This window comes from Peromyscus maniculatus, chromosome 5 (assembly GCF_049852395.1).
Source record: "Peromyscus maniculatus bairdii isolate BWxNUB_F1_BW_parent chromosome 5, HU_Pman_BW_mat_3.1, whole genome shotgun sequence".
NCBI lineage: Eukaryota > Metazoa > Chordata > Mammalia > Rodentia > Cricetidae > Peromyscus > Peromyscus maniculatus.
This window is the reverse complement of record NC_134856.1, coordinates 43,028,702-43,056,191: the sequence shown is the minus strand read 5'-3', so window position 1 is coordinate 43,056,191 and position 27,490 is coordinate 43,028,702. Positions and strand designations below refer to the sequence as shown.

Genomic DNA, 27,490 nt, shown 5'->3' with positions numbered 1-27,490 from the left:
GGACATGGAAGAGACCCCTCAGTGAGAGTCTGGTTTGGGGTGTTTTCTTGTTTTTAAGAGATAATGCTCTGATTTGTTAAATCGTACCTTTGTGTCCCAATTGTATTTTGTAGCTTCAATTATCTTAAAGCAAAAGCAAAGGGCTGAGGTGACTTACAGAGCGCTTGCTTTGCAAGCATGAAGAGCGGAGTTCGATTCCCAGCATTCACATAAAAAGGCTGAGCATGGCAGCAAAAGCCTGTAACCCCAGGACTGGGGAGGCAGAGACAGGGGCATTCTGGGGACTTGCTGGCCAGCTAGTCCAGACAAAGCCGTTAGTTCTGAGTTCAAAGAGAGATCTTATTTCAAAAGATAAATAAGTGGAGGGCAAGAGAAGGCGGCACCCAGCATCCACCTCTGGTCTACACACAGACACACACACACACACACACACACACACACACACACACACACACACACACCACAGACACACCACAGAGACCACACAGAGATTAAACAAATACAAATCTCTGTGTGCGGGAGTGACAGGTGTGGGGCACCATGGCTGGCTAATTATCCAGATTCCTACATGCATGGGAGAGAAGATAAGCAGACAATCTCCATGCAGCGCCATGGCGGAGGGTTGTATTCCCTTCCTGCACACACTGCACCCTTCAATTCTATGCCACTCAGCGAGGACCACCCCTAAACTGAGAACAGGAGCAGCACACAGCTGCACATTGCTGGTTCTTCAGCTTCCATCTCAGAACAGCCACTTGCATGAAGAGAAATCTGTCTGCTCTGTGCCAGGAGGAAGCAGGAAGGGGGGGAGGGGCACAACTGAAATCAATACTGGGAGCCTCCGCAGGTTCTTGTCATTTGTATAACGATAAGGCCTTCGGAGACACCGCTGATGGGAATTGGCCAGACCTGGGTGTGACTCACTCCCACACCGCCTGGTTGCTCTTTTGTGAAGCCTGAAAAATAGTGCAGCAGCTATTAAGAAGAGGTACAGTCATTATGAAATAATAGCTAACACGTTTTCAAGATTTATTTATAGGGTTGGGTGTGTGTGTGTGTGTGTGTGTTGTGTGGGTATGTGTATATGGGTGCCAAGTGCCTACGGAGGCCAGTGGCTTCAGGTCCCCTGGAGCTGGAATTACAGCAGCTGTGGCTGCTAGAACTGAGCTAGGAAGGACCCTCTGCAAGAGCAGCATGTGCTCCTAACCACTGAGCCATCTCTGGAGTCTCCAAAACTAGCACTCTGAAACCCTTATTACTATCAAAAAATTGGACAAGGGGATTTGTGTACACTAATCCTGACATTCACATTATGTAAGGCAGGCATTGTCATCCTTATTTATATTGATATTCCTGTCAGAACTCAGCTTCCGTACTCGATGGAAGTTTACATTTTTCCAACCAGATGAAGAAACCCAGAGTGGGATCTATGACTTGCCACGGACACACAGCCAATAAGAAGCTATGCTTTTCTTTTTTTTTTTTTTTTTTTTTTTTTGGTTTTTCGAGACAGGGTTTCTCTGTGTAGCTTTGCGCCTTTCCTGGAGCTCACTTGGTAGCCCAGGCTGGCCTCGAACTCACAGAGATCCGCCTGCCTCTGCCTCCCGAGTGCTGGGATTAAAGGCGTGCGCCACCAACGCCCGGCAAGAAGCTATGCTTTTCAATAACTTGCTTTTTGTAGTAAAGGGGAATTCTTCACCCTTTAATTAAACCAAACACTGGTAAATCTGTCTTCTCCCAGCCTGGAACATATTTGTTAGCTCTCCCGTGGAGGTGAAGTCGTTGGACATGACATAGACGCTAAGAAATGTTACCTCCCTAGGGTGGAGTGGAGGAACAGGTGTGATGCAGGAAAATAATCTTTATACGGCCTCCTTAGAGATAAGAGTAAAATACAGGCGGGAGGGAGGCTTACAAAATCTTCGGGGCGTTCTGCTGCCTAACTGTCTGGTGACACCCCTTCAATCCTCATCTGGTGCTCCAGGGGTCTCCTCCTCCTCAATGCCTTAAAGAGACCTGGCCTTCTGGCTGCCTGAAGTGGACATTCCAGGGTCATCTGTCATCCTCCTAGGCTTAGCGTACCTGGAGTGCGGCTCCTCACCCCTCCACCCTCCACCCCTCACCCCTCCACCCTCAAGATATTCAAGCTGCTCAAGCCACAGTTTTGGGGGAGCCAGAGCCTGTCTGGAGCCTGTCTTGCAAGGTGGGTTGTTGTCTCAACATAAGGGAGAGAGACAGTCAGAGGGGTGGGTAAGAAAAATGCCAGGAGGAGGAGGAGGAGGAGGAGGAGGAGGAGGAGGAGGAGGAGGAGGAGGAGGAGGAAGCCGTTCAGGAGTTCATAAGTCAGAGAAAGAACGGTACTCTGCCTGGCAGGCAGTGAGGCTGAGTCTCACAGGGGAAGCCCAAGCCATTAACAAGGTAAGAAGAGAGTTCCTCGGGGTGCAGCTACCATGAAGGGCATTGTCCCAAGGCTGCAGGATCAGAGTATCAGATTCCGTCTGACATCTAAGCTGGGGATTCTGATGACTGAAGGAAGAGAGTTAGGGGAAGGGGTGGGGGTGAATCGGACTCTGAATCTCCAAAGGAATCTTCTAGAAACTCAAGCTACTTCTCAGGAGCCCTACCCTACCAGCCCCATCCATAAAGGATGAGAAAAGGGCCTCAAATGTGGGTAGGGCTGTTGTATTGTAGCCCCGGTGTATCTGACCCTCCAGAGCCCGGCTTCCCTCCTGTTCTCTGCTGGATGGGAGATAAGAGAAGGAAGCTGCAGCTTTTGTCTGGCTCAGGCAGAGTGGAGTGTGGCCATGAATTAGATCAAAGGGGCAGAGCAATTGCACCTAGACAGTCAATCAGATGTCAGTGGTTCCTTCTGAAAAACAGGGAAGCGGGGCCAGTGAGATACCTCAGTGGGTAAGGGTCCTTGCCGAGAAGCCTGGTGCTCTTAATTCCATTCCCGAGACCCACTTGGTAGAAAGATCGAATCAGTTTCCACAGTTGCCCTCTGACCTCCACACACAGGACGTGGCATACACACGACATACAGAAGAGGTAAATTTTAAAAATAGGGAAGTGGCCAGCACTGCTTTGAATGTCCAACTGTGTCTAATTGGGCTGTATTTTATAACCGCCCCCGCCTTGAGGGGGTCTAGAAGTTCAGGGTGTACTGTAGATGTGAAATATAATGGCATCTGTGGAGCCAGCATACCAGCTAAGGTGGAGGAGACCTCTGCCTCAAATGGCCTTGGGTAATCTGTTTCACTGGGACTGGGATAATTTGATATGTATAAAATAAAAACAACATCTTGCCCCACTCTCCTTGAGAAAACAAGGACACCTCAAGTGGCAAGACTGTCCCCACAGAAACTGGTTCAATCAGACATTCGTGGACAGGCATTTCCTGGGCTGTGCGCCCAGCACTGTCCATGGGCACTCAGGACAACATCAGGCTGGTCAAGTTTGTTCTTTGGAGTGTGGTAGCGAAGCATGTAATCCTGGCACTTGGGAGGCAGAAGCAGGAGGATTGCTGTGAGTTTGGGGCCAGCTTTGGATGCAGTGTGAGACACTGTCTGAAACAAGTTTGTTTTATGGTCACTTTTATCTGGGAGCTTAACCCCAAGAGTTCCCCAGGTCTATTGGCTATTTGTTATGAGGCCGGTGTCCCCAGCCTACCCCAGTTCTTTCTGTTTGTGAAAAACTCTTTCCTACCATCTCTAACTTCTGCTTTTAGGGGCATCATTTCACAAGAGAATCTAAAGTGATTCCAGTCTTTAGGATGCTGGCCTCTTAGACTGGTATCAAAGGGTTTGTTTGCTTAGTCGATCTTGGTCAAGATTTCCCATTTTGCTTCTAAAAGCTTGCTCCTGATTGGCTGGGGAGGATCTGTAATCCAGGCACCTGTAGTCAGGATGCTGGAGGAAGCCCCCAACCCTGATTCCTTCCACCTCATCAACACCCCTCTGTTGATGGTTCTCAAGACCTAAACATTCTCATGACTTTGCTTCTCATTCCCAAGCGGATAATAGGCACCTATCATTGTGACATTTCGTGCACACTTGTAATCTGGAAGAGGTGGGGGTAGGAGGATCAGAAGTTCAAGATCATCCTCGGCTACATGACCAGTTCTGAGGCCAGTCTAAGCCACAGGAAACCCTGTCTCAAAGCTGAAAGGAGTTTCGGCTTCTGCTTTTTAACAATGTGACTCTTCCCTTGTTCCCTGACTATCATCATTGATTCAGGAGGCTTAGGGAGTCCTAATCGGATGTGGAAGAGTTAGTTACACAACATGAGAAAGCTGAGACATGGCTGCCTCTTCAGGAACGGCTTCTCAATGAGACGTCTGCAGCTATGCCCTGTGCAGTGGGAGGGATGCTAATGGACATTTGGGAGGCAAGGAATAGTATTTGTTGTTGTTGTTGTTGGTTTTTCGAGACAGGGTTTTTCTGTGTAGCTTTGGTGCCTGTCCTGGATCTTGCTCTGTAGACCAGGCTGGCCTCGAACTCACAGAGATCACCTGGCTCTACCTCCCAAATGCTGGGATTAAAGGCGTGTACTACCACCGCCCAGAGGGATAGAATTCTTTAGGGGAGGAAGAGTGGCAGTCCTCTAAATGTCTCCAGGCTCCTCAGCAGAAAGACAGGTTGGGAGGATTCAAAGGCTGACTCTGAGGATGGAGGCAGAAGAAACCGAGCGGGAAACAGGAACTCAAAGAGAGGCAGAGGAAAGCTCTGGGCATGGGGCATGGGGATTTGGGTTTCAGCTCGTGCATGTTAGAATGTTAATCCAAGGGATTTTAGAAGGAGAGAGTGACAGATGTGTGCCTTGGGAAGGTGTGGGGATTTGGGTTTCAGCTCGTGCATGTTAGAATGTTAATCCAAGGGATTTTAGAAGGAGAGAGTGACAGATGTGTGCCTTGGGAAGGTGTGGCAGCTAGGGATGGGGAGGGCTGAGAGACTGGAGGGCCGTGCCAAAGCCTCCAGCAGAGGATTCCAGCAGCAGGAGAGTGTGACACAGGCCGGGACTGGAGGAGTTTCTGCTCTCCAATGAGCTCCCTTAAGCACCAGGTACCCAGGGGCCCTCACCTCTGCCAGGAGTGTCCCCTGCCCCTACTGTTGGTTGTTAAGATGAGCTCTGCCTGAGATGTGACCTAGAGTGCTCTCTAGTGGGCTGGGCAGAGCCTGGTGACCAGGGACTGGACAAGCTTCACAAAAGCTTGCTCTTCCTGGCCAGGGCTTATACAAAGAAAAGGCAGAGGAGTGGATCCGGGGCCCCATGATAGAAGAGCAGAAGCCAGGTCCCTCCCCAACACCCATCCTGCCACCCTGAAAAAAGAAAAGAAAGAAAGAAAACACAGAAAGGGCCAGGCTTGAGGCCAGGGGCAGCTGGCACACAAGGAAGGCACAGAGTCATCAAGCCCTGCAGGGCAGTGTTGGCCCAGGGCTGGGATGGAAGGAAACCCCTGCTTTCCTGGTTCCAGAGGATGTTAGCTTTGGACGAAGCAGTCACAGGACCCACTTGTCAAATTCCAGCCCAGTCTCTGGGTGTCCACAGGCTGAGTTCTCCTCTCCCCGACACGCCGTTGCTTCCTATCTTTGTTCTACACCGTTTCCCATACCCAAATTGTCCCCAGGAAAAGCTCTCTGTCTTGTGGTAGTGCAGGGGAGACACTTCCACTTAAACCATAATCAGCAATGATGTGGCTTCCAACTATTCCCCCTTGGACTTGTTTTAGAAACTGGTCATGCCCTGAAGCGTGGGACCTAGACGACAAGATGGGAAGCAGCAGTCACTGACACTGTCCCCTGTGGTCACATCGTGGCCATGGAGGGGGCTGTCTGTGCACATGTGAGTGCAGATGAGCAAACCACACTTATGCATGCAGAAACCAGGCAAGGCTGTCAAGTGTCTTATCACCCTCTGCAGTATTCCCTGAGGTAGGGACCTCTCACTAGACTTTGGGGCCAGCAAGCCCCAGCCTTCATCCCATCTCTGTTCTCCCACAACACAGGACACATACACCCAGATGGCCACGCCTGGCTTTTCTTGGGGTGCTGGGGATATGAGCTCCTGTCCCCATGTGTGGGCAGCAAGTACTCTTAACTAGAGAGCCTGGCCAAGTGGTAGAATATCTTGGCCACAAAGAAGAGGTCAGGGCTAGAGAGACAGAGCCACAGGTACAGTGCTCACCGCGAGAGCACCAAGACCTGAGTTTGATCACCAGAACTCACGTTCTAAAAAGCCAATCATGGCAACATGTGTTTGTAATCCAGAACTGGAGATCCCTGGGACTCACTGGCCAGCTGGCCTAGCCTATTTGGCAAGCTCTAGGCCAGTGAGAGGCCCTGACTCAGAGAGAGAAAGAGAGAAAGAGAGAGGGGGGCGGGGAAGGAAGGAAGGTGTATGCTACATGAAGAATTAAATGGCACCAGGTTTTACAGTGGTCCTCACACAAATAGGCACACATATGCATACACACACAAAAAAAAAAAAAGAAAAAAAAAAGAAAAAAAAGGCTGGTCCTTGGTTGGTGCTTTTGGTACATCCAGAGGAAAAGCATGAATGGGAGAGATGGGGGGGGGGCACTGGCACACGAACTCTGGTGAGGGTTATGACACACTATGACACACTTCCAGAATGTTCAAGGGGACTTCCAAGGGAAGCCTGAGAGCTGGAAAAGCATGTCCTACCTCTTGAGGAGACAAGTTACAGACTCCAAGAATCCCCTCTGTGTCTGCCTCCTTCTCCCAAACCCACTCTCCAATACCTTCCTCCATGTTCACAGGCAGCATGAAGGCTGCCTGGCTATGGCTGCCCGACACACACACACACACACACACACACACACACACACACACACACACACACACACCTTTTTGACTCAACATTTCACTTCTGGAGATTTAATCTTACATGTAGACAAGAAGCCCATGACTGGAGCCTTAGAAATAAGGGAGCTTGGTAACACCCCAGATAAATTGTGTGTGTCCAGACAAAAGAATTCTGTGTGGTAAAAAGAAACAAGGAGATGCTTTGTGTTCTGTATCCCTCGAGACATGATGATGAGAAGGAAAAAAAAAAAGCAAAGCATTCTGGGTAGGGAGGGATACCTTCCTATGTTTCTCTTTTTAAGAGGGAAGGAAATTGTTCAGGGTTTATAAACATTTAAATCTCCTTGTGTGTATAAATTGCAGCTGAAATGACACAACAAAATGAACCTATTGTTGTGTAGCAGAGCTGATAACCTGATAAGCAGGTTTGGAGGTAGAGTTTTCACTGTGTACCAATGACAAGATCAATACTGGCTCTTAGAAACTGGGACGAGTTCACCAAGTCACTAGGAAAAGTCTTATGTTTTCTTTCCTCTAGAGCAACGCTGTGACCTACTTGAAGCTGTGCTGCTCACACCAGCCTACAGTTAGCTTTAAGAATGTCCTAACTTCCCCTGCAGACCCAACTGCTTGTCTTCCGAAAGTCAGAGACCTGGGGTCCCCATCCCCCCCCCGTCCCCCCCCCCTCCAGCAAGTGCTCTTGTAGCTTCCCCCTCCTGCGTACAGGGTCTTAAGAAAGCCACGGTTTCAGTTCCTACTCTATGGACTTCATGTCCACGAGAACGAGTCTTTTCAAAACAATTTGAACCATGTGAAAATTTCCTATTAAAAACACCCCATTTGAGTAGACAGTCTGGACATTTGTTTTGCTTTGTTTTGTTTGTTTTGTTTTTGTTTTTATCCTTTGACAATTTTATATGTATCTAATGTATTTAATCATATTCACCCCCCATTCCTATCCAAACAAATCTAATTAAACTCAGTGAGTCCTAAAAATATGTTTTAGGCTGTGAAAGTGAAAGATAACTAGACTGAGAGCATCAGTGAGTGATGGAGGATGAGAGGGGGTCAGTGGGTGATGGAGGGTAGGAGAGAGGGTCAGTGGGTGATGGAGGACGAGAGAGGGTCAATGGGTGACAGAGGATGAGAGGGGGTCAGTGGGTGATGGAGGACAAGAGGGGTCAGTGGTGACGGAGGACAAGAGGGGGTCAGTGGGTGATGGAGGACGAGAGGGGTCAGTGGGTGACAGAGGACGAGAGGGGTCAGTGGGTGACGGAGGGTAGGAGAGGGGTCAGTGGGTGACGGAGGACGAGAGGGGTCAGTGAGTGACGGAGGACGAGAGGGGTCAGTGGGTGACGGAGGACGAGAGGGGGTCAGTGGGTGATGGAGGATGAGAGGGGGTCAGTGGGTGACGGAGGACGAGAGGGGGTCAGTGGGTGATGGAGGACGAGAGGGGGTCAGTGGGTGATGGAGGATGAGAGGGGGTCAGTGGGTGATGGAGGACGAGAGGGGTCAGTGGGTGATGGAGGATGAGAGGGGGTCAGTGGGTGACGGAGGGCGAGAGGGGGTCAGTGGGTGACAGAGGACGAGAGGGGGTCAGTGGGTGACGGAGGACGAGAGGGGGTCAGTGGGTGATGGAGGACGAGAGGGGGTCAGTGGGTGACAGAGGGCGAGAGGGGGTCAGTGGGTGACGGAGGACGAGAAGGGGTCAGTGGGTGACTGAGGGTAGGAAAGAGTACTAGGGGGTGAATGTTATCCAAGCATATCATAAATGTGTCTGGAAACAACATTGCAAGACTCGCTATTTTTGTATATTTAAAATATACTAATAAATATAAATATTTAAAAAGCTGGGCTTAGTAGCTCATTCCTGTGACTCCAGCATTTAGGAGGCTGAGGCAGAAGAATCACCAGGAGTTTAGGGCTATCTTGGGCTACATAGTAAGAACCAGGCCAACCTATCACAAAATTACAACAAAAAAAAATGAAAACTTAAAACCTTTGAAAAGGGAGCCTTGTAAGAGGGCAAGAGCCTCCTAGAGTTACGAACACAGACAAATTACCCTGTTCTAGTGTTGTTTCGGCTTCTGTGACAGAATACCCCATGCAAAACAATTTAGGAGCGGGAAGGGTTTGCCTGGCTCTCGGGTCCGGGTTACAGTCCATTACTGCAGGGGAATCACAGAGGCAGGAGCTACCCAGGGAACGGTGCTCACATTCAGGGTGGATGCTCCTAACAATTAAGACAGCTCCCCACAGACACGCCCACAGGCCGAGCCCATCTAGACAATTCCTCAGGTAAGACTGTCTTTTGGGGTGGTTTTAGGTTCTGGGAAGTAAACCTTACTTTAGAGATGGAAATCGAAGTCGTTCCAACTACACTTAAGTTTTCATTAGCACTCAGGGCCTTGCACATGCTAGGCGGGTGCTCTGCTGTTGTGCCCTACACAGCTCAGTCCTGGAAACATGACTGAGGTGACGTGGGAATGAAGAAATGACATGGGAAAGCTGGGGTTGGGTGGGCTGTGCTCACGCTGATGGAGGACACTCACAACACAGCCCCAAACTCGGCATGTTTACTGTGTACTACACAAGGGGCAGGGGTTGGCTAGTTTCAGTTGGTGGGGGGGGACCTCTGTAGGAGAGCAGTCTCTGGCTGTAAACATCCCAGATGAGGGCTGATGCTTTCTGTACATGCTGTCAATACTCAGACTAGAACCAGAGGAAGCTTTTGCCATGTCTATGGGCCTGAGACATTGGGGTCCTTGATATGGCCATGCCCATGTCATGTCATGGCTAGCAACCATCTGTAACTCGAGTCCCCAGGCATCCGACACCCTCTTCTGGTCTCCAAGGGTATGTATGCATGTGGTTTACAAGCCAACACTCACACACATAAAATAAAAACAAATAATTTTTAGAAACTATCTAGGTGGGATACACCAGCATGGCACTTGGTACCAGACTATTCATATTATTTTTTTTAAATTATGTATGTGTGCATGTATGTGTGTGTATATGTGTGCATGTGCGCGCATGTGCACGTGCGTGCATATGCACGTGAGTGTATACGTGCACATGCACCCATGGAAGTCAGAAGACGACTTGCAGGGGCCACTTTTCTCCTTCCACCATATTGATCCTGGGAATCACACTCAGGTTTATCAGCAAGCACTGTCAGCCGCTGAACCCTCTTGCTGACTTTGGTTGACACTCTCTTTTTCTCTCCTTCTCTCTGCGTTGAAATACCTACTTTCTATTATTATATGGTTTTTAACATATTTTATTAGTTCTTTGAGAATTTCATACATCCATACAATCCCCCCCCAGCTTTTCTCAGATTTATCCTCACCTCCTTACCCATCCCCCACACCCCAAATTTCATGTCCTTTTTTTTTTTTTTTTAATAACCCACCAAGTCCAATTTGTGGACTCAGGGATGTGAGTGAGGCCATCCACTGGAGTGCGGTTGACCTACCAAGGGCCCCACATGAAGGTCTTTTCATATGAAATAAGCCCTGTTGTGAAAAGAGTAAAGTCAGAAGTCCCACCAGTCTTCACTAGTTTTTATGTAAATTACAAAGGAAAGACATTCTTTAAATATTGAATAAACAGCTCCTAGACCACCCTCCTAACACCTTCTTCTACTATCACTTGGTGTAATGAACATCTGAATTCTTGATGAGGTGACCTTCTCTGGCATTGTGCGGTACAGCTTGCCCAGCCATGCTGAGTAGTCCTGAGTAGGTTTTCAAAGCAGCCAGGCATTTCCCAGGCGGAAGCCCTGTGACCAAACAGCCACAGGTGTCTCTAACACAGCCCCTGGGCTGGCTCACCACACGTCTATAGAGCCAACTTTAAGGAGACCATGTTTCTGCTGAAACGGGTTCAGGTCATCTATCCCCTGCAAGGACACAAGGTTAGCTGTCGAGCAGCCCCCTCCCCCCCACCCACACACACATGTTCTTGGTCCCATGGGATGAGGCTAAGCCAGAGGAACCTGATGTCAGGTGTGATGCATAGCTCTGCCGCTAAGGAGAACACTCTAAGGCCAGGCAGTTTGACAGCCTACATCCCTAGCCCTCAGTAGATTGCAGTAGGAGGGTCCCAGGCATCATCAAAACGGGGGAGGGATGAGGAATGGTTTTGTGAGACTCTCCTTCACATGAAGGAACCGGTAAGGAGTGGCCCACGGCTAAGGGTCTCACTTCCCTTGGCTTGGGGAAAACCAAAGGCATTCACGCAGGACTTGGTCAGACAGACAGCTTTGTCTGCAGGCCACTCTCGGCCAGGGGTACAGAAGGTGTGGGGTGTGGCAGTGTCCCTTATATTGATTGAATATAGCTGAGTTGGGGTATTCTTGATAGTTCAATGGACAAGAAAGACCAGAGGGGAAGTTTTGACGACTGTAAAATACAGAACACAGTGATCCAATAAGAACAAGAAACCAGAATTGCTCTGCAGAGGGATTTGGACAAGTGCTTGCAGGAAGTTTCCAAGTTTTTACATTGCTCCTCGGAGGGGGTCCAGGAAAAGCCAGAAGGTAGACGCTACCATAGCCTAACTCAGCCCCATCCCTCTGCTTGCCCCTTAAAGGTCTTCTACTTCCACAGGATGATACTGCCTAAGAGAGGGAAGCTGCTGCTGTTCCTGGCTTCTCAGATGGCAGTCATAGCTCTCTTCTTCCATGTGTCCAGCCATGGGGGATTGTTCCAGAGCGAAGAGCCCCAGAGGCCTGTGCACGTCCTGGTCCTGTCTTCCTGGCGGTCAGGATCCTCCTTTGTGGGGCAGATTTTTGGGCAGCACCCAGATGTCTTCTACCTGATGGAGCCTGCCTGGCATGTGTGGATGAGTTTCACCACCAGCACCGCCTGGAAGCTGCAGATGGCGACTCGGGACCTTTTGCGTTCCGTCTTCCTGTGTGACATGAGTGTCTTCGACGCCTACATGAAGCCAGGCCCCCGGAAACAGTCCAGCCTCTTCCAGTGGGAGCAAAGCCGGGCCCTATGCTCGTCACCTGTGTGTGACTTCTTCTCTAGTGACCAGATCAGCTCCCCGAACAACTGCAGGATGCTCTGTGCTCAGCAACCCTTTGATATGGTGGAGAAGGCCTGCGGCTCTCACAGTCACGTGGTACTCAAGGAGGTGCGTTTCTTCAACTTGCAGGCCCTTTACCCACTGCTCACAGACCCTTCCCTCAACCTGCATGTCGTACACCTGGTCCGAGACCCCCGGGCCGTGTTCCGATCTCGGGAACACACCAAAGGAGACCTCATGATTGACAGTCGTATGGTGCTGGGGGAGAATTTGAAAATGATCAAGGAGGCAGACCATCCCTATTATGTCATGCAGATCATCTGCAAAAGCCACGTAGACATAGTCAAAGCCATCCAAGCCCTGCCCGAAGACCTGCAGCGGCGCTTCCTGCTCCTGAGGTATGAGGACCTGGTTCAGGCACCCCTGGCCCAGACCTCCAGGCTATACGAATTTGTGAGGTTGAAATTCTTGCCGCATCTCCAAACCTGGATTCACAACGTCACCCGCGGGAAGGGCATGGGCCAGCATGCCTTCCACACTGGCTCCAGGGATGCCATCAATGTCTCCCAGGCATGGCGTTGGTCCTTGCCTTATAAAAAGGTTTCTCAACTTCAAGATGTCTGTAGTGAGGCTATGGATTTGCTGGGATACCTTCAGGTCAAATCCCAACAAGAGCAAGGCAACCTGTCTCTGAATCTTCTGTCTTCCTCCCACACCTTGGGAAAAGTCTACCAAGAAGGCTTAGGGGATCTGTCTGCATCAGATGGTTCCAGCCTCAGCCACCATTAAATGATCCCAAGCCTTAACAGTATCAACAGACGAGCAAACAGAAGAGTCTTTGTGTCTGTACTCAGATCTACACTGCATCTGAGCCTAAAGCCAAGAAACAATCTCTTTCTCTCTTGAAGAGACAGACTCGGGAACCTTGAGCAGCCCCTTCAGCCCACCGAGTGAGACTGCCACCCTCCTTCTGGACTGGAGACCCACTAGACACACCAAGCAGCATCCACAGAGCAAGTCCATAAACCTCCCTGTCCACGTCCCCCCAGTGAGAAAGGGGGAGACTAAAAACCAGGGAACCGGGGCTTTCACCAAAGGGCTCCCAGCAACTTCTGCAGAGACCCGGACTCAGAGTTCCCAGCACATTCAAGGAAGCAGGAGCAGGGGTGGTCGCTCACCTGTGAGTCTGCCTATTGCACTGTCAGTTACCACAAACAGGAAGCAAACACCCCGCCCATCCAGACCAGCGCTCAAGTTCACAGTGTGGTTGGTCTGGACGGCGGGAGTGGACAGCGTCTCTCCTCAGTGTTTTCCTGACATCTGTTAAACTGCCCTGCAGCGATATGAAAATTGCAACCCAAGCTTCTGCTTCCTCTTGGATGTTTTCTAACTACCAGTAGCCAATTCTCATGAGGCTCTAAAAATGGACATAATCATCTTTGTAGAGTTTTTTTATTGTCTTTTGCTATTATCTAACATATATAAAAAAACCACTACCATTTTTGGAGTCAGATGATGAATTGAGCCTCTGTTGCCTTAAGAATTGGTGGAGGGCAGCTGCATTAGCTGAACACCATTGCAAAAAGCAACTTTGGGGAGAACAGATTATTTGGTTTATAATCCCAGTGGGTACAGTTCATCATGGTGGGTAAGGCATGGTAGCAGAGGTGTAAGGCTAGCATATCATATTTCACCCACACACAGGACACAGAGAGAAGAACAGGAAGTTGGGCCAGGCTGTAAAACCGGAAAACCCACCCCCCAGTGACACACTTCCTCCAGCAAGGCTCCACCCAAAAGTTCTGTGACTTTCCCAAACAGCACCACCCACTGGGGACCTAGTGGTGAACTACATGAGCCTATGTGGGACATTGTATATTCAAATACAACGGCGACAACCAGCAACTCAGCCCTTTCCTGTGCGATGCATGCATTGTAACAATGTGTGGATCACTTTGGGAGCTCTGCACGTGATTCTTTTATGAAGGCCTCAGTTCTAGCCTTCCTCTCCTCCCGTTACTAATGGTTGTCTCCCCTAATACGGAAAATTGTTTCTCCCAGTCTTTGCAGATGTCCCCAGATCCAGCTGTGCTTTGGGACCACCTTGTACAAATGCACACAGCCAAGTGCTTCCTCAAGGCTGGTGGGATCAGAGCCTCTCGGTGTGGAATTCTGGATGCTCATCCCACTGCCCGGCTGGCTGTCCAGGGCCTACTCACCTCCTGTGGCACAAGGTGCCTCCTATGCTAGACAGCAGCAAGATTCACTTCCTGCCTCCAAGACAGGCTAAACACATGTCTTTCTATAGGAAGTGCCGGAGAGGTGGCCCAGAGGTTAAGAGTATGTACTCTCGGAGAGGACCTGAGTTCAGTGTCCAGCACCTAGGTTGTGTGGCTCTCACAATTGCCAACTTAAGGATCTGGATCTCTTTTGTGATGGACACCTGCACAAGCATTGTATACACACACACACACACACACACACACACAGAGAGAGAGAGAGAGAGAGAGAGAGAGAGAGAGAGAGAGAGACAGACAGACAGACAGACAGACAGACAGAGACAGAGGTCAAAATTCTCTCCCACCATTCTTCTGAGCAGCAACGGTGTGCTCCATCATCTGAGATACTTGAGTATCTAGCTGCCTTTACTAGCAGGGTTGGTTGGAGTTAATTTATGTACCGCTTCAGAGGAGAAAATTTATTCTACCATCCACATCCAAATAACTCCCGGAACTCCTCAAGAGCTTAGGACCTGGGGCTGGAGAGATGGCTTAGTTGGTAAATTGCTTGCCACACAGGCGCAAGGACCTGAGTTCAGAGGCCCAGAACCCATCTTAAACCCTGGGCGTGATGGTGGGCGACTGGACTCTCAGTGCCACTGCGCGGGAGCGGTAGATCCCTGAAGCTCATTGGCCAGCAAACCTGACCAATACAAGCTTCAGGTTCAATTAGAGACCTCATCTCAAAAAATAATGCATGGGGGCTGGAGAGACAGCTCAACACTCCGGAGAACTGACTGTCCTTCCAGGGGACCTCGGTTCAGTTCCCAGCACCCACATGATGGCCCACAACTGTCTGAAACCCCAGTCCCAGAGGGATCCAAAACCCTCTTCTGGCCTCCAAGGCATGCATGTGGCACACAGACATGCAGACAAAACATCCATATGTCTAATAAATAAAGTTAAAAAATAAAGTGGAGAGCAATAGGGAACTTCAACTACAATTTAACAGCATTTCTATCTATAATTTCTGTGTGGTTTCACTTTCGATGTAACGACAGCAATTGATAACACTTTAACAAAGTTTAATTAAAACTATTTTATTTTCAACGTGTGAATAGTGTCTCTATAAAGGTAGACTCAGTTTACGGTGATTTTTGTACAAAATCTGACCTGGTTAACCTGTAATATTTTTTCAAGTTATAGCTTATAATTTACTATATGACTTGTTATGCCTAATCCTAAACATAATGTTTGTGTGTATATTATCATAATTCTATTGAATTACTTTTACCGACTAAGAAAGCAAAGTTTGTTAAATGAGTAGGTGTGAGTGGCATGGGCCACTTGGTGATAAATCTGACAGGCATTAGTCAGGAGAGCCCGGCACACCGGTCCTCCCGCAGACAGTCCCAGAATTGTACCACTCTTCTCGAAAACGTCTCTGGTGCTCCAGAGGAAGAATGTTCTCTAAACATAGTATTGCAGAAAAGTAGTTACCCATAGCCCGAATCTAGATATGACATCCTGCTAAGTACGTCTTTACTCATCCCATACACGTAACAGGCACTACCGTATGCCAAGGAGTGTCAGCCTGTTTGTGGGGATGGGAACAAACGATAATCGGGTCTGTGTTAGTGCAGACACATGGCCAGGGAACAAGGAGGGTGCTATGGTACAGAAGTCTAAGGTTCATTGTCTCTGAGGGAGAGTCTATCTGGAGATAAGAGATGCCATGCAGACACCTGGAACAGACATCCTGGCAACACCCTGGCAATGTCAGCCTAGACAGAGTCCAGGAACGTCTATGAGGGCTGTGACGCTCTCAGTAATGATGGTCTCATGAAAGATAAAGAAGGACAGGCCTGGCAGGAAGGACAATAAACTGGGAGGTCATAAACCCGTGGCATTGTACCGCCTGGTGACTGTACCGGCAGCTGGTTCCTCCTGTCTCCATGTTCTCATTCATGAGCACGGGGTGGGGGAGGGGGGGTTTGGGGTAGCATAACTGCTTCACTGCTTGCAGAGGGCATCCTTAGTGAGCACTTACGGGTGTTAGCTGTGAGGGAATGCCAGGAGGCTAACACAGCACCAGGCAGCCCAGGCAATAATGAGCCCTAGCTGAGCCAGGCTGATGGACACATCAGCATCCCTTCCCAGTGTTGCCCATCACATGAAGGAGACTGATTATGATTCCCTGGGTTTTCTACAACAGTGGCTCACGACAGGAAGTGGTTGTATCGCAGCTGCCGCCGCCGCCTCCACTGCAGCCTCCGCGGCCACGGCGTGTGTTTTAATATTTTTTCATTGCCATGCAGTGATTGTGCACTTCTCTCTGGGGAATGTGGAATTGTCACAGTTAGGTAGGGGTACCACTGACATCAGTGGACACTGGAAGCTGTGCACAGGGAGGCTTCCCAGAGGAGAAAATCATCCGGTTCAAGGGAACATGCAGCCACTGAGAAACCCTTCTCCACGAGGGTTTCTCTTGATCTCTTCACTCCCATCCAAGTGAATGAGCGGCCAGCCTGCTGATGTCTGGACTGGAGACAGGACAGACCCAAGGTTTTGAAGCCTTACTTAGTCACCTCTATAAAGTGGTAGAGTAGGTCGGGAGAGGGCCAGTCGGTTTTCTTCTGGACTACAGCTCCTGACAAGTTAACCATGTTCTATTTGATGGCTTCACACCCATGAACATTTGAGGATCATTGATTTTGGACTCAGCGAGTTATTAAAAAAAAAAGCTGGAAATGGTGATACATACCTTTTATCCTCACAATTAGGAGGTAGAGGCAGGAGGATGTCTGAGTTTGAGATGAGCCTGGTCTACAAAGCGAGTTCCAGGACAGCTGGGGCTACACAGAGAAACCTTGTGTAGCTAGAGTTTTCCTGCCTGGCCCACAGTCAGGACAAATCTCTGTCACCGGCCAGTCCCACAGTCGCTCAGACCCGACCAAGTAAACACAGAGACTTATATTGCTTACAAACTGTATGGCCGTGGCAGGCTTCTTGCTAACTGTTCTAATATCTTAAATTAACCCATTTCTATAAATCTATACCTTGCCCCGTGGCTCGTGGCTTACCGGCATCTTTACATGCTGCTTGTCCTGGCAGTGGCTGGCAGTGTCTCCTTCTGCCTTCCTGTTCTTTCTTTTCTCCTCTGTTAGTCCTGCCTATACTTCCTGCTTAGCCACTGGCCAATCAGTGTTTTATTTATTGACCAATCAGAGCAACACATTTGCCATACAGACCATCCCACAGCAACCTTGTTTCAAACCTTCCCAAAAAAAGAAAGAAAGAAAGTAAACATAAAGTTGGAAGGGGGATGTGTGGAGATCTAGGAATTAGTGAGTAGGGGATGGAGACAATCAAAATATGTTGTATATATGTATGGAATTCTCAAAAGATAATTTTTCTGCATTTAAAGTACAGAGCTGTGTCATGGGAGGTGAAGAGAAGGGAGTTCAAGACAGAAGGGCAGGCGAGTGCCTGGGACCCACCCCTCACAGGTAGCTCTGGGCCCTAACCTGCAGCTCATGCCCACCTGCCCGCCCACCGGCCCGAATCAGAAGAGGAAAAGGCTTAGAGCGCAAACACGGTCCTTTAGAGTACTGCGTCAAGTGGGCAGGGCCAATGGAGGCGGAAGGAAGCGGGAGGCCAGGACGACTATCAGACACGCTGAGGACAGGGGACTCAGTCCTGGAGTCTCCTGGCACGGCACCAGTTTCCCTTTTTCCACAGTCACCCCTCACCCCTTCCTTTGCTGACCTTCTCAGCAACTTTCAACAGTCTGACTTTCAAAACAGCATTTTTACATTTCCTTATTTATTTGTGTGTGTATGGATGTGTGAGCAGATGGGTGAGTGGGCGCGGGTGCACACACACAGATGGTGAGTGGGCGCGGGTGCACACACACAGATGGTGAGTGGGCGCGGGTGCACACACGCCCCAGAATGCATGTGGAGGTGAGAAGGCATCTTGTGGGGAGTCAGTTTGTTCTCTTCTTCCACCATGTGGACGCTAGGGATGGATCGCTAGGGATGGGTCGCCAGGGATGGATCGCTAGGGATGGGTCGCCAGGCTTGGCCGCAAGCACTCCTATTTGCTGAGTCATCTTGCTGGCCCATCAGCAACTTTTAAACCTAACCCTCACCATCCCCCATGAAACGCTTACACCTCAAATTCCTCTATCTGCCACGCTCTGTGGCCCCTTGGGGGACACAACGACTGTCATTTCTACGTTTCTCGCTCCCTTCCCAGAACCCATCTCCATCCCCTTGGCTGTGACATCACCTCCACTGACAATGCGTGCTCGCCCCACTGAATCCGTTCTAGATCCTTCCCAGCCCCGCTAATGCTCCCTAGTCAACACCAATTAAACGTGACGAGATAAACCCACAGATGAGAGCAATTTTAAACTGGGGGGGAGGGGGAACTATGAAAATGTTAGTTGTTGGTAATGGCTTAGGATGATGACAAGCCCTGACTTCCACAGGCACACACTCATGCATGCACATACACACACACACACACACACACACACACACACACACACACAACCATACACTTGCAAGCATGCATACACACATGTACACATACCACATACACACTCATGCAATAAATACTGACTCTACCTACCAAGCAGAATCTTAACCCTTGGGGGGGGGTCACTGACCTTGCTGCCAAGCCAGCTTTCAACTTCTTACCCTATGAAGAAAACCATAAGGAAGCTGGTTTCGTGTTTGTGTTTTAAGTTTATGGCAGGAAACAGTAGGTGCAATGGGCACTTGGAGCTACAGTTCATAAAATCCAAGCTCATTCCAGAAAGACGTGGTCTTGCTTCGCCCAATCAATTTGATTACGAGGGTAACTGCAGGGAAGATAAACACTGGATGAAGCACAATAAATATCTCTGTTCTTTTCCCGGGGGCCGAATTGCAGGGCAGGAACCAAACTGTAAGAACGTTTTAGATGAGAGGGGGTGGGAGGGAGAATGAACAAGAACATTCTGGAGGCCTGAAGTTTTGAAATGCAAGTTTAACTGGACCCACTCTCCCTGTGAGAGCCTCAGCTATGCCCATAAGAAAAGAACAGATATGTCCATAAGGGTTTGCCCAAACACATCTGACTAAGAAAGATTTCATGTTCTCAACACTTCATATCTATCAGGACAGTGTTTGGGGAAAGGCCAGGCTTGGGAAATGCTGAATGTTTTCAGCCATGGTGAGCCTGGGCGGGCTTCACCCGCTGCTTTCTCCTTGCCTGCTCCCATCCCCAAGCCAGCAAGTGCCCAATGGGGGGGAAAAATCACACACCGAGACAGCTGCTTTCATGAGCAATTTTTAACAGTCCACTGCAGCACGTCGGAACCCTTGCCCTGCGCCACAAATCCTCCCGCCCTCTTTCGACTACACTGCACCCTCCCTTCTTCCCCCCTAAAAACACGGGCTAATGAAATTCCTCAACTCTCCTATGCCAAACATCTGAGTGCCCCTCCCCCTCCCTTCTAAGGCCAGTCCCACCCTTGGAAATGCCATCCTATACCCCTCCCACCTTCTGAAGAACCTCTCCTTTCTCAAGTTTACTCCCTTTCTTCTAAAACTCAGATCCTCTTCAGCTAATCCTCCTCTGTGGGTCAGTGTCCGCAATGCTCTCCCTTCTTGGAAAACAAAACAAAACAGAACAAAACTGCCCCTTTCCATATCCAAAGCCCAGCCCCTCTCCCCACCTGCTGGACCACACTGCCCTTGCTAGTCTCCAGAGCCATCCCCTTGTGCTGCCCCTTCGCCCATCACAATCTGGATTCACCACCTTCCCTCCACTGAACCAGCTCTCACTGACCACAAAAGTCAGATTCCATGCTGTCCCCCACTCTGGTCCCGGCAGTCAGCTGCGAACCTCTCCTCTGCTCTCCTTGAAAATCGGGTTTCTCTCCCACGTCCTCCTTCAACACCTGCTCTAGACATCTCTCCCGCCTCTGCCTCCTCTCTCCTTCCTCTCTCCCTCCTCTCTGCATCCTCCCTCCCCCCTCTCTCCTCCCTCTCTTCCTCCTCCCTCCCCCCTCTCTCCCCCCTCCCTCCCCCCTCTCTCCCCCCTCTCTCCTCCCTCTCTTCCTCCTCTCTCCCACCTCTCTCCCTCCTCTCAGCCTTCTGTGCAATGTTCTCTTTTCCTAGCTACCCCATGTTGGAGTCCCTAGGCTCGGGCACAATGTCTCTCCCTTTTCCACTGGAGACTTGCTATCTACCTCCCCTGAGCCACAAATTGTAGATGACTTACACATATGCATCCCTGACCCAGACTCCCATAGCCCGAGATCAGTACGATCCAACAACTATGCTGTAGAAAAAAAAATTTCAGATAGTTCAAATCCCACAGTGTAGTCAGAAAGCCTCACAAATGATCCTCGTGGGTGTCCTCCCCACCCCCCAGATTCTACTCCTCACTCTTAAATCTGTGGCTCTACCAGTACACCACATGAGAATCTTTCTTTCATTTTGGACCATGCTATTTGTACCACATAAGCACCATCCTCTGCATGGTGTATCATATTATTGCTCCCACCTGGAACAAGCCACTCTATTCTACTACCGACTTCTGTGGCTTTTAAATTATTATTTTCCTTCGGGTCCCGAGGGAAGTCCCTCTCGAGTTTCGCTAGCTTGGCCCCCTCCATCAGTTACTGTCCTTGGGGCTGTGCCCAAAGGCCTGGATCAAGCATGTGAGGATGGAAAGGCTCATTCAGGCTCACCATTTCAGGGCGCGGTTATTCAGGGCAGAGGAACGTGTGGTAGTAGGACTGTGAGGCAAGTGGTCACCCTGCACCCAGTCAAGAAGTGCACAGCAGTAGATGTCAGGGCTTCAATTCCTCAGCTTGCTTCCCCATGTGATTCAGTACAGGACCCCCGCCCACAGAATGGCACTGCCCACAATTAAAATGGATCTTTCCACCTTAGTGAACCTAATGTCAGTAATCCTTCAAAGGAGTGCCCAAAGGCTAACCTAATCTAAATATCCCTCACAGGCATGCCCAGAACTTTGTCTCCTGGTGACTCTAGATGCTGTCAGATTGACAGTGTTAACCATCACACCCCAGTCCTTGCTGTATGCCAGCCCAGGGAGCTTGCCGCTGTCACAGCAAACGCTGCTCGGTAGTGAAACCGTCCAGGTCATATGAGCTTTGAGTTCTTTATGGAGAGGGATTATCTTATCTACTGTGATGTATCTACCCCCAGCACAGTTCCTGGCGCCTACCAAGCGATCAATACATTCTTGTTCAATGCACTTTTACAGGGGGATCAAGAGTTCAAGGCTAACTTCAGCCACGTATTAGGACCTTGTCTCAAAGATTAAAATAAACAATAAAACAAAACCATGCAGGACAAAAGCCCTCTAGAATGACTACCCTTCTGAATCTGATTTCAGTCATATGCTCAAAAGGCTCATTCTTCATATAACATTTAGGGGAGGGGCAACACATTTAATCAATAATAGAAACTTCCATTCTGAAAAGTACGGTGACATGTTTAAAGATCCAGGAAATAAAGAGGCAACACTTACCACATTTCCTGTTTGACAGAAATAAAGGAAACTGGATCTTAAAGCTAATGGCTTAGAAAGTCGTGGGTCAAGTGGGATGGGGGTGAGTTCCTAACCTGGAGAGTCAGACACTGAGTTGACTTACATTTTAAATAGTGATATGATTGTGATATGACTGCAGCCCAGAAGACTGACAGTTCTCACCTTCTCTGAAAATGTCAACTACTCAGGTGCTCCTCACATGCATTTGACAAACCCCTCGCGACTGATTGCAACCTGGTTTTTGCCATATTTTCTGCCTGGATGTTGTTTTGTTTTCTTGCTTCTCTGGTGACATCAAGCTGGGTCCTATTGTAAGTTAGTCCATATTGTGTGAGACAGTGGATTTTTCCAAGCTGTGCCTTGCCCTGGGAGGCTCCGCTTTACGAGTGTCCTTTGATTCCATTTGAGTACAAAAACAGGTGGTAAGCTCCTATAACTCCACAGTCGGGAGTTGGAAGCAAGAGGATTATGAGTTCAAGGTTAACCTTGGCTACATATTAAGACTATCTCAAAAATTAAAATGAAATAAATAACAAAATAAAACAATGAGGGGAATAAAAGCCCCTAGGGTGGCCACACTTCTGAAATCCACTGTGAGGAGCTCACCTGAGTGAAACAAACAACTAGTAATAATTATTAAAAAAATTTTCACTTCAACTTGAAATGAATACTGTAATTTCTAAAGCCCCTGCCTATTGTCCTAATACAACAACTAGAGAAATATTTGTTCGAGAAGAATTAGTCAAAGCCTTTAATCCGAGCACTTGGTAGGCAGAGGCAGGCAGATCTCTGTGAGTTCGAGGCCAGCCTGGTCTACAGAGTAAGTTCCAGGACAGGCTCCAAAGCTACAGAGAGAAACACTGTCTGAAAGAAAGAAAGAAAGAAAGAAAGAAAGAAAGAAAGAAAGAAAGAAAGAAAGAAAGAAAGAAAGAAAAGAAGGAAGGAGAGAGAGAGAGAGAAAGAAAGAAAGAAAGAAAGAAAGAAAGAAAGAAAGAAAGAAAGAAAGAAAGAAAGAAAGAAAGAAAGGAAGGAAGGAAGGAAGGAGAGGAAAGAAAGAAAGAAAGAAAAGAAGGAAGGAGAGGAAAGAAAGAAAGAAAGAAAGAAAGAAAGAAAGAAAGAAAGAAAGAAAGAAAGAAAGAAAGAAAGAAAAAGAATTAGTCAATCCTGTAAGAACAGCAAATATCTGGAGTTTGAACCACTGTCTGATCTTAAGCCTCCCGACCCAGCTCATGTAAGGGAAGTTCTACTCCAGGCAGGGTAGCTAAGCAGATAGATCTCCCTCTCCTGCCAGCTCCTAGTCTAGTGAGTTCCAGGTTCAAACATAAGAGACTCTGTCTCAAAACTTAAGATGGAGGGCTGGAGAGATGGCACAGAGGTTAAGAGCACTGACTGCTTTTCCAGAGGTCCCGAGTTCAATTCCCAGCAACCACATGGTGGCTCACAACCATCTGTAATGAGATCTGGTGCCCTCTTCTGTATACATAATAAATAAATCAATCTTTTTTAAAAATTAAGATGGAGGGGTTGGAGAGATGGCTCTATGGTTTAGAGCATGGTTGCTCTTTCAGAAGACCCCAGATCAGCTCCCAGTACTCACATGGCAGCTCACAACCACCTGTAAGTCAAGTTCCAGGGCTTCTAATGGTGTCTTCTGGCATCAACAGACACCAATACACATGGTATATATACAGACAAGCAGGCACACAAGCATACACACAAATTTATTTTTAAAAAAAATCTCTTTGAGACAGGGCCTCACTACATATCCCTGCCTGGCCTGGAACTCACTAAGTAGATCATGCTGGCCTCTAACACATAGAGATCTGCCTGCCTCTGCCTCTGCCTCTGCCTCTGAACTGATGGGATTAAAGGCGTGTGTCATTGTGCCAAGCCTAAATTTAAAAAAATAAATACATAAGCTGGAGAGCAATGGAAGACACTGATACCACCTCTGGTCTTTGCATGCAGGTACACCTCCATGCACACATACATATACATATATATATATATATGATAAATGGAGATATTGGAGGGAAGCAGCTGGTTAGGAGGAGGCTCTTGGCTCCATGAAACTAGTAGCAGCGACAATGAAAATTACAGAGCATCCAGTGGTTTAAAAGAACCAGGGAAAGAAACAACTAAGGGGATCCTGGGATCACAGCCAGCATCTAACACTGCCGTATCCGGGTGTTACCAAACACAATAAAGCAATCAGCTCCTGGTTACTGGAGGCTGACACCTGGATAAAGTCAGACTAGGTCGGGCCAGGAGCTTTACCAGGAGACAAAGGAAAGGGAGATAAGAAAGTTCCATGAAAGCCGCAGTAATCTCAACTCCAGGGACTGTGAATGACAAGGTTCCCTTCTCTAAGGACAGCTTCACATTCTAAGCTGCGACAGCGCAGGTTGGGGGAATCACAGTCCAGCCAGGTCACTGGAAAAATAAGCAGATGACAACAGCGCCCCCCCCACACACACACACACGAGAGAGGTGCTGACACCCAGAATCTATCAAATTTCTATCGGAAATGTACGATAAAGACCAGAGTGGTGACAAATATGTAAATGTTTCCATAACAAAAAAGGGGAAAAAAATCAGCCAACAGAACCTAACTCTGAGGGTCCAGAAGCCGGACTTAAGGAAGAGACCAAAGTCCTTATGCTTGTTCAAAGAACCCAAGGACGCCAAGCTTAAAAGTTATCTGGGCTTCATTGATCTTCATCTTCTATTGACACTCCTCTCATATTTGATGGAGCCCTGAATGTTAGTGACAGAATTGCAGACCCACCTGGCAGCCTCCTTTCATCCCCTTCTCCCCTCTAGCCACATACACGCCCCATTATCTCTGCTAAGAACACCCCCCATGATCAGGTTTCTGTAGCAAAGATCACAAATCCCTGCTTTGAGACAGCTGGTGTAAATGACCCTCACTGTGACAGATGCATGGCTTACTGCCTGCTGGGTCATAGTGGCATGACTCTCAAAGACATCAGTGCTGCCATTGCCACCATCAGTACCAGACAAAGCATCCAGTCTGTGAACGGGTACCCCCTCTTTTCCAGGTTGTTATTAATTACAAGCTTCCCACTGTGGTGGAGACCTGGGCAAGGTACAGTGATCTGTGTGCACACTCAACGTTGCTGAGACCTGGGCTGTGGGATGACTCATCCCTAACAGGCCTGAGGGCCAGCCAGCTCAATCCAGTAATAAGATAGTTTCTGAGAGCCAACCTGGGTCTGCCTAAGGGCCTTAGCAACAGCAGCTGGGACATGATCTGGAGATGACCTGGACCAATGAGAGGCAGCCCTGTCACACCAGCAGATGCATATTCATCAGACCTCCCCCCCCCAGGGTGGGGTGGAGGGTATATAAGGCTTGCCTCTTCCTGAATAAACTGAGCTTGTTGTTTTTACATCCTCCCAGAGTCTGTGTCATTGATTGTGCACCTACTTGGCCTTCTCCCCCAAGAGGAACAACAGCTCAAGACCCTGCCACACTGGGCTTCTTAGAACCACAGCTGGACTGAGTGTGTTCCAACCATGCCTTTGTTCCATGACATGTGTGTGAGGGGATGGAAGCGAGTTTTAGGCCCATTAGGACAAGGCTACCTTAGAGAGTATTTACCCTAGAAGGAGGTGTGAACACTCTTGGTAGGGAGGGTAAGGATGGAGAGGAATGCTGGAGATATATATGTATTCCTTACTGCCACACAGTATGCCATACTCCCAGAATCTGAGTTTCCACATGACTGATAGGCACTAATGCTCACTGATGAGGTGGACTTAGCTCAGTTGTGACCCTCTCTGTCTCTTCTATGTACAGGATTTTTTCCAAAAATATGTCAAATAAAATCTTTAAGAAAAATATTTTGCATATAAAAGAATGTATGGGTTAAACTATACGAGACCTTAGAGTTGCTTTTAAAATACACTGGAAAAATAGAAAGATACTAACAACACAATCATAACTGGACATGGATGATGGATAGATATTTATTCATTGTACTATTGTTTCTATTTTTGTTTGTTATAAAGTGTCCACTACAATGTTTTTTTGTTTTTGTTTTTGTTTTGGTTTTGGTTTTTGGTTTTTGGTTTTCTGAGATAGGGTTTCTCTGTGTAGTTTCGTGCCTTTCCTGGAACTCACTTTGTAGACCAGGCTGGCCTCGAACTCACAGAGATCCGCCTGCCTCTGCCTCCCAAGTGCTGGGATTAAAGGCGTGTGCCACCACCACCCAGCCAACTACAATGTTTCAGTATACAAAGTATACTGTGATATGGCTATTCTTGGTTGCCAACTTGACTATATCTGGAATGAACTACAATTGAGAAATGGAGGGCACGCCTGTAATCCGGATCTTAAATCAGGCAAAGGACCTTTGATCTGGGTCTTAAGACTGGAAGATACAAGCCTTTGATTTGGATCTTGAGGCAGGAAAACAGACCTTTAATCTGGGCCACAACCTCTGCTGGAAGTCTATGTAAGGCCATGGAAAAGGGAAGCTTTTGTTCTTTGTCTGTTTGTCCTCTCCTTGCTAGCACATCCATTCCTTCACCTGCACTGAAGCCTACTTCTTTGGGATTCCAGCACATACAGAAGACCAGCTGAGACATCCAGCCTGTGGGACTGAGCAACTACTAGATTCTTGGACTTTCTGTTCACAGCCAGCCATTTCTGGATTGAATTAGCTAGACTGCAACCTGTAAATCATTTCAGTAAATTATATATATATATATATATATATATATATATATATATGGAGAGAGATTCATTCCATAAGTTCTGTGACTTCTAGAGAACCCTGACTAATATATATCCTCAAATTAGTTTCATCAGTTGATACTAGAGATGGTAAAAGGCAAAGTTAAGAATGCTGTGGAGAGCTGGTCTATAGCTCAGTGGTGGAACAGTTGCCTAGGATGTATAAGGCCCTAATCAAGTCAGGAAGATGGAGGGCTATGTTTCTGTCCTGGACTCAACACTGAAGATGAATGGACAAGTGGAGTTTGTGTTCCTAAACCTTTCCTAATACTTTATTTCACTGAATTCTCCCCTCACAACTCCAGTGATTCCTTTTTAACCAACTGATTGAATTTAGCAGCATCTATAGGGGACTAGTGGCACTGTGTGCCTCCTGGTGGATGCATTAGGAAGTGCATGTTGTCACTGTAGGCTTCTTGTCCAAAAAATGTTCCAAAAATCCCAACAGGGACCACAATTAACTATGAACATGGGACATGAGACTAGCCTGGACTCTTCAAAACTCTCAACACCATGAAAAACAAAAATGGAACCTGACCTGGTGAAGCAGGCCCGCAACCTAGCTACTTTGTGTGAGGAAGGGGTGGGGTGGGGGGTTGAGGTTCGGGGATTTCATGCCGAAGCCCATTTAGGCTACAGAGCGAGTTTAACCTTAGCTAAGGTGGTCAGTGACACTCCCTCTCAGTCTAAAAAGTACAAAAAGAGGACTGGAGATTCACTTGGTCATAGAGTCCTTGCTTAGGGTGTACAAGCCTGTAGATTCAATCCCCAGCAAAATAAGGGGGGCGGGGGAGTGGAGAGAAAAGGATTTCAAAAGTCAGGGGAATTTTTTTAACTTAAGAGAGACTAAGGAGCCGGGTGGTGGTGGCGCACACCTTTAATCCCAGCACTCGGGAGGCAGAGGCAGGCGGATCTCTGTGAGTTCGAGACCAGCCTGGTCTACAAAGGGAGTTCCAGGAAAGGCACAAAGCTACACAGAGAAACCCTGTCTCAAAAAACCAAGAGAGAGAGAGAGAGAGAGAGAGAGAGAGAGAGAGAGAGAGAGAGAAACACTAAGGATATATGATATAT

The 27,490-nt window shown here is 48.3% G+C and overlaps 1 protein-coding gene across 6 annotated transcripts; it reads left to right on the top strand.

Moving 5' to 3' along the window:
* The first annotated feature begins 855 nt into the window (after nucleotides 1–855).
* On the top strand, nucleotides 856–15,975 carry Chst4 (carbohydrate sulfotransferase 4). Of its 6 annotated transcripts, none has more exons than XM_076572163.1 (3): nucleotides 871–988; nucleotides 1,985–2,203; nucleotides 11,438–15,975. In XM_076572163.1, exon 3 carries the CDS (start codon nucleotides 11,439–11,441, stop codon nucleotides 12,648–12,650), a length of 1,212 nt encoding a protein of 403 aa, XP_076428278.1. In that variant the 5' UTR covers nucleotides 871–988; nucleotides 1,985–2,203; nucleotide 11,438; the 3' UTR covers nucleotides 12,651–15,975. The 6 variants fall into 6 exon arrangements, with proteins under 6 accessions (XP_076428274.1, XP_076428275.1, XP_076428278.1 ...); XM_076572162.1 differs by having other exon boundaries at nucleotides 11,421–15,975; XM_076572159.1 differs by lacking the exon at nucleotides 1,985–2,203 and having other exon boundaries at nucleotides 856–988; nucleotides 11,421–15,975.
* Nucleotides 15,976–27,490: the final 11,515 nt, after the last annotated feature.

Coding starts and splice junctions, on each gene's coding strand:
- Chst4 (XM_076572159.1), top strand. CDS start 11,439: ATGATACTGCCTAAGAGAGGGAAGCTGCTGCTGTTCCTGGCTTCTCAG.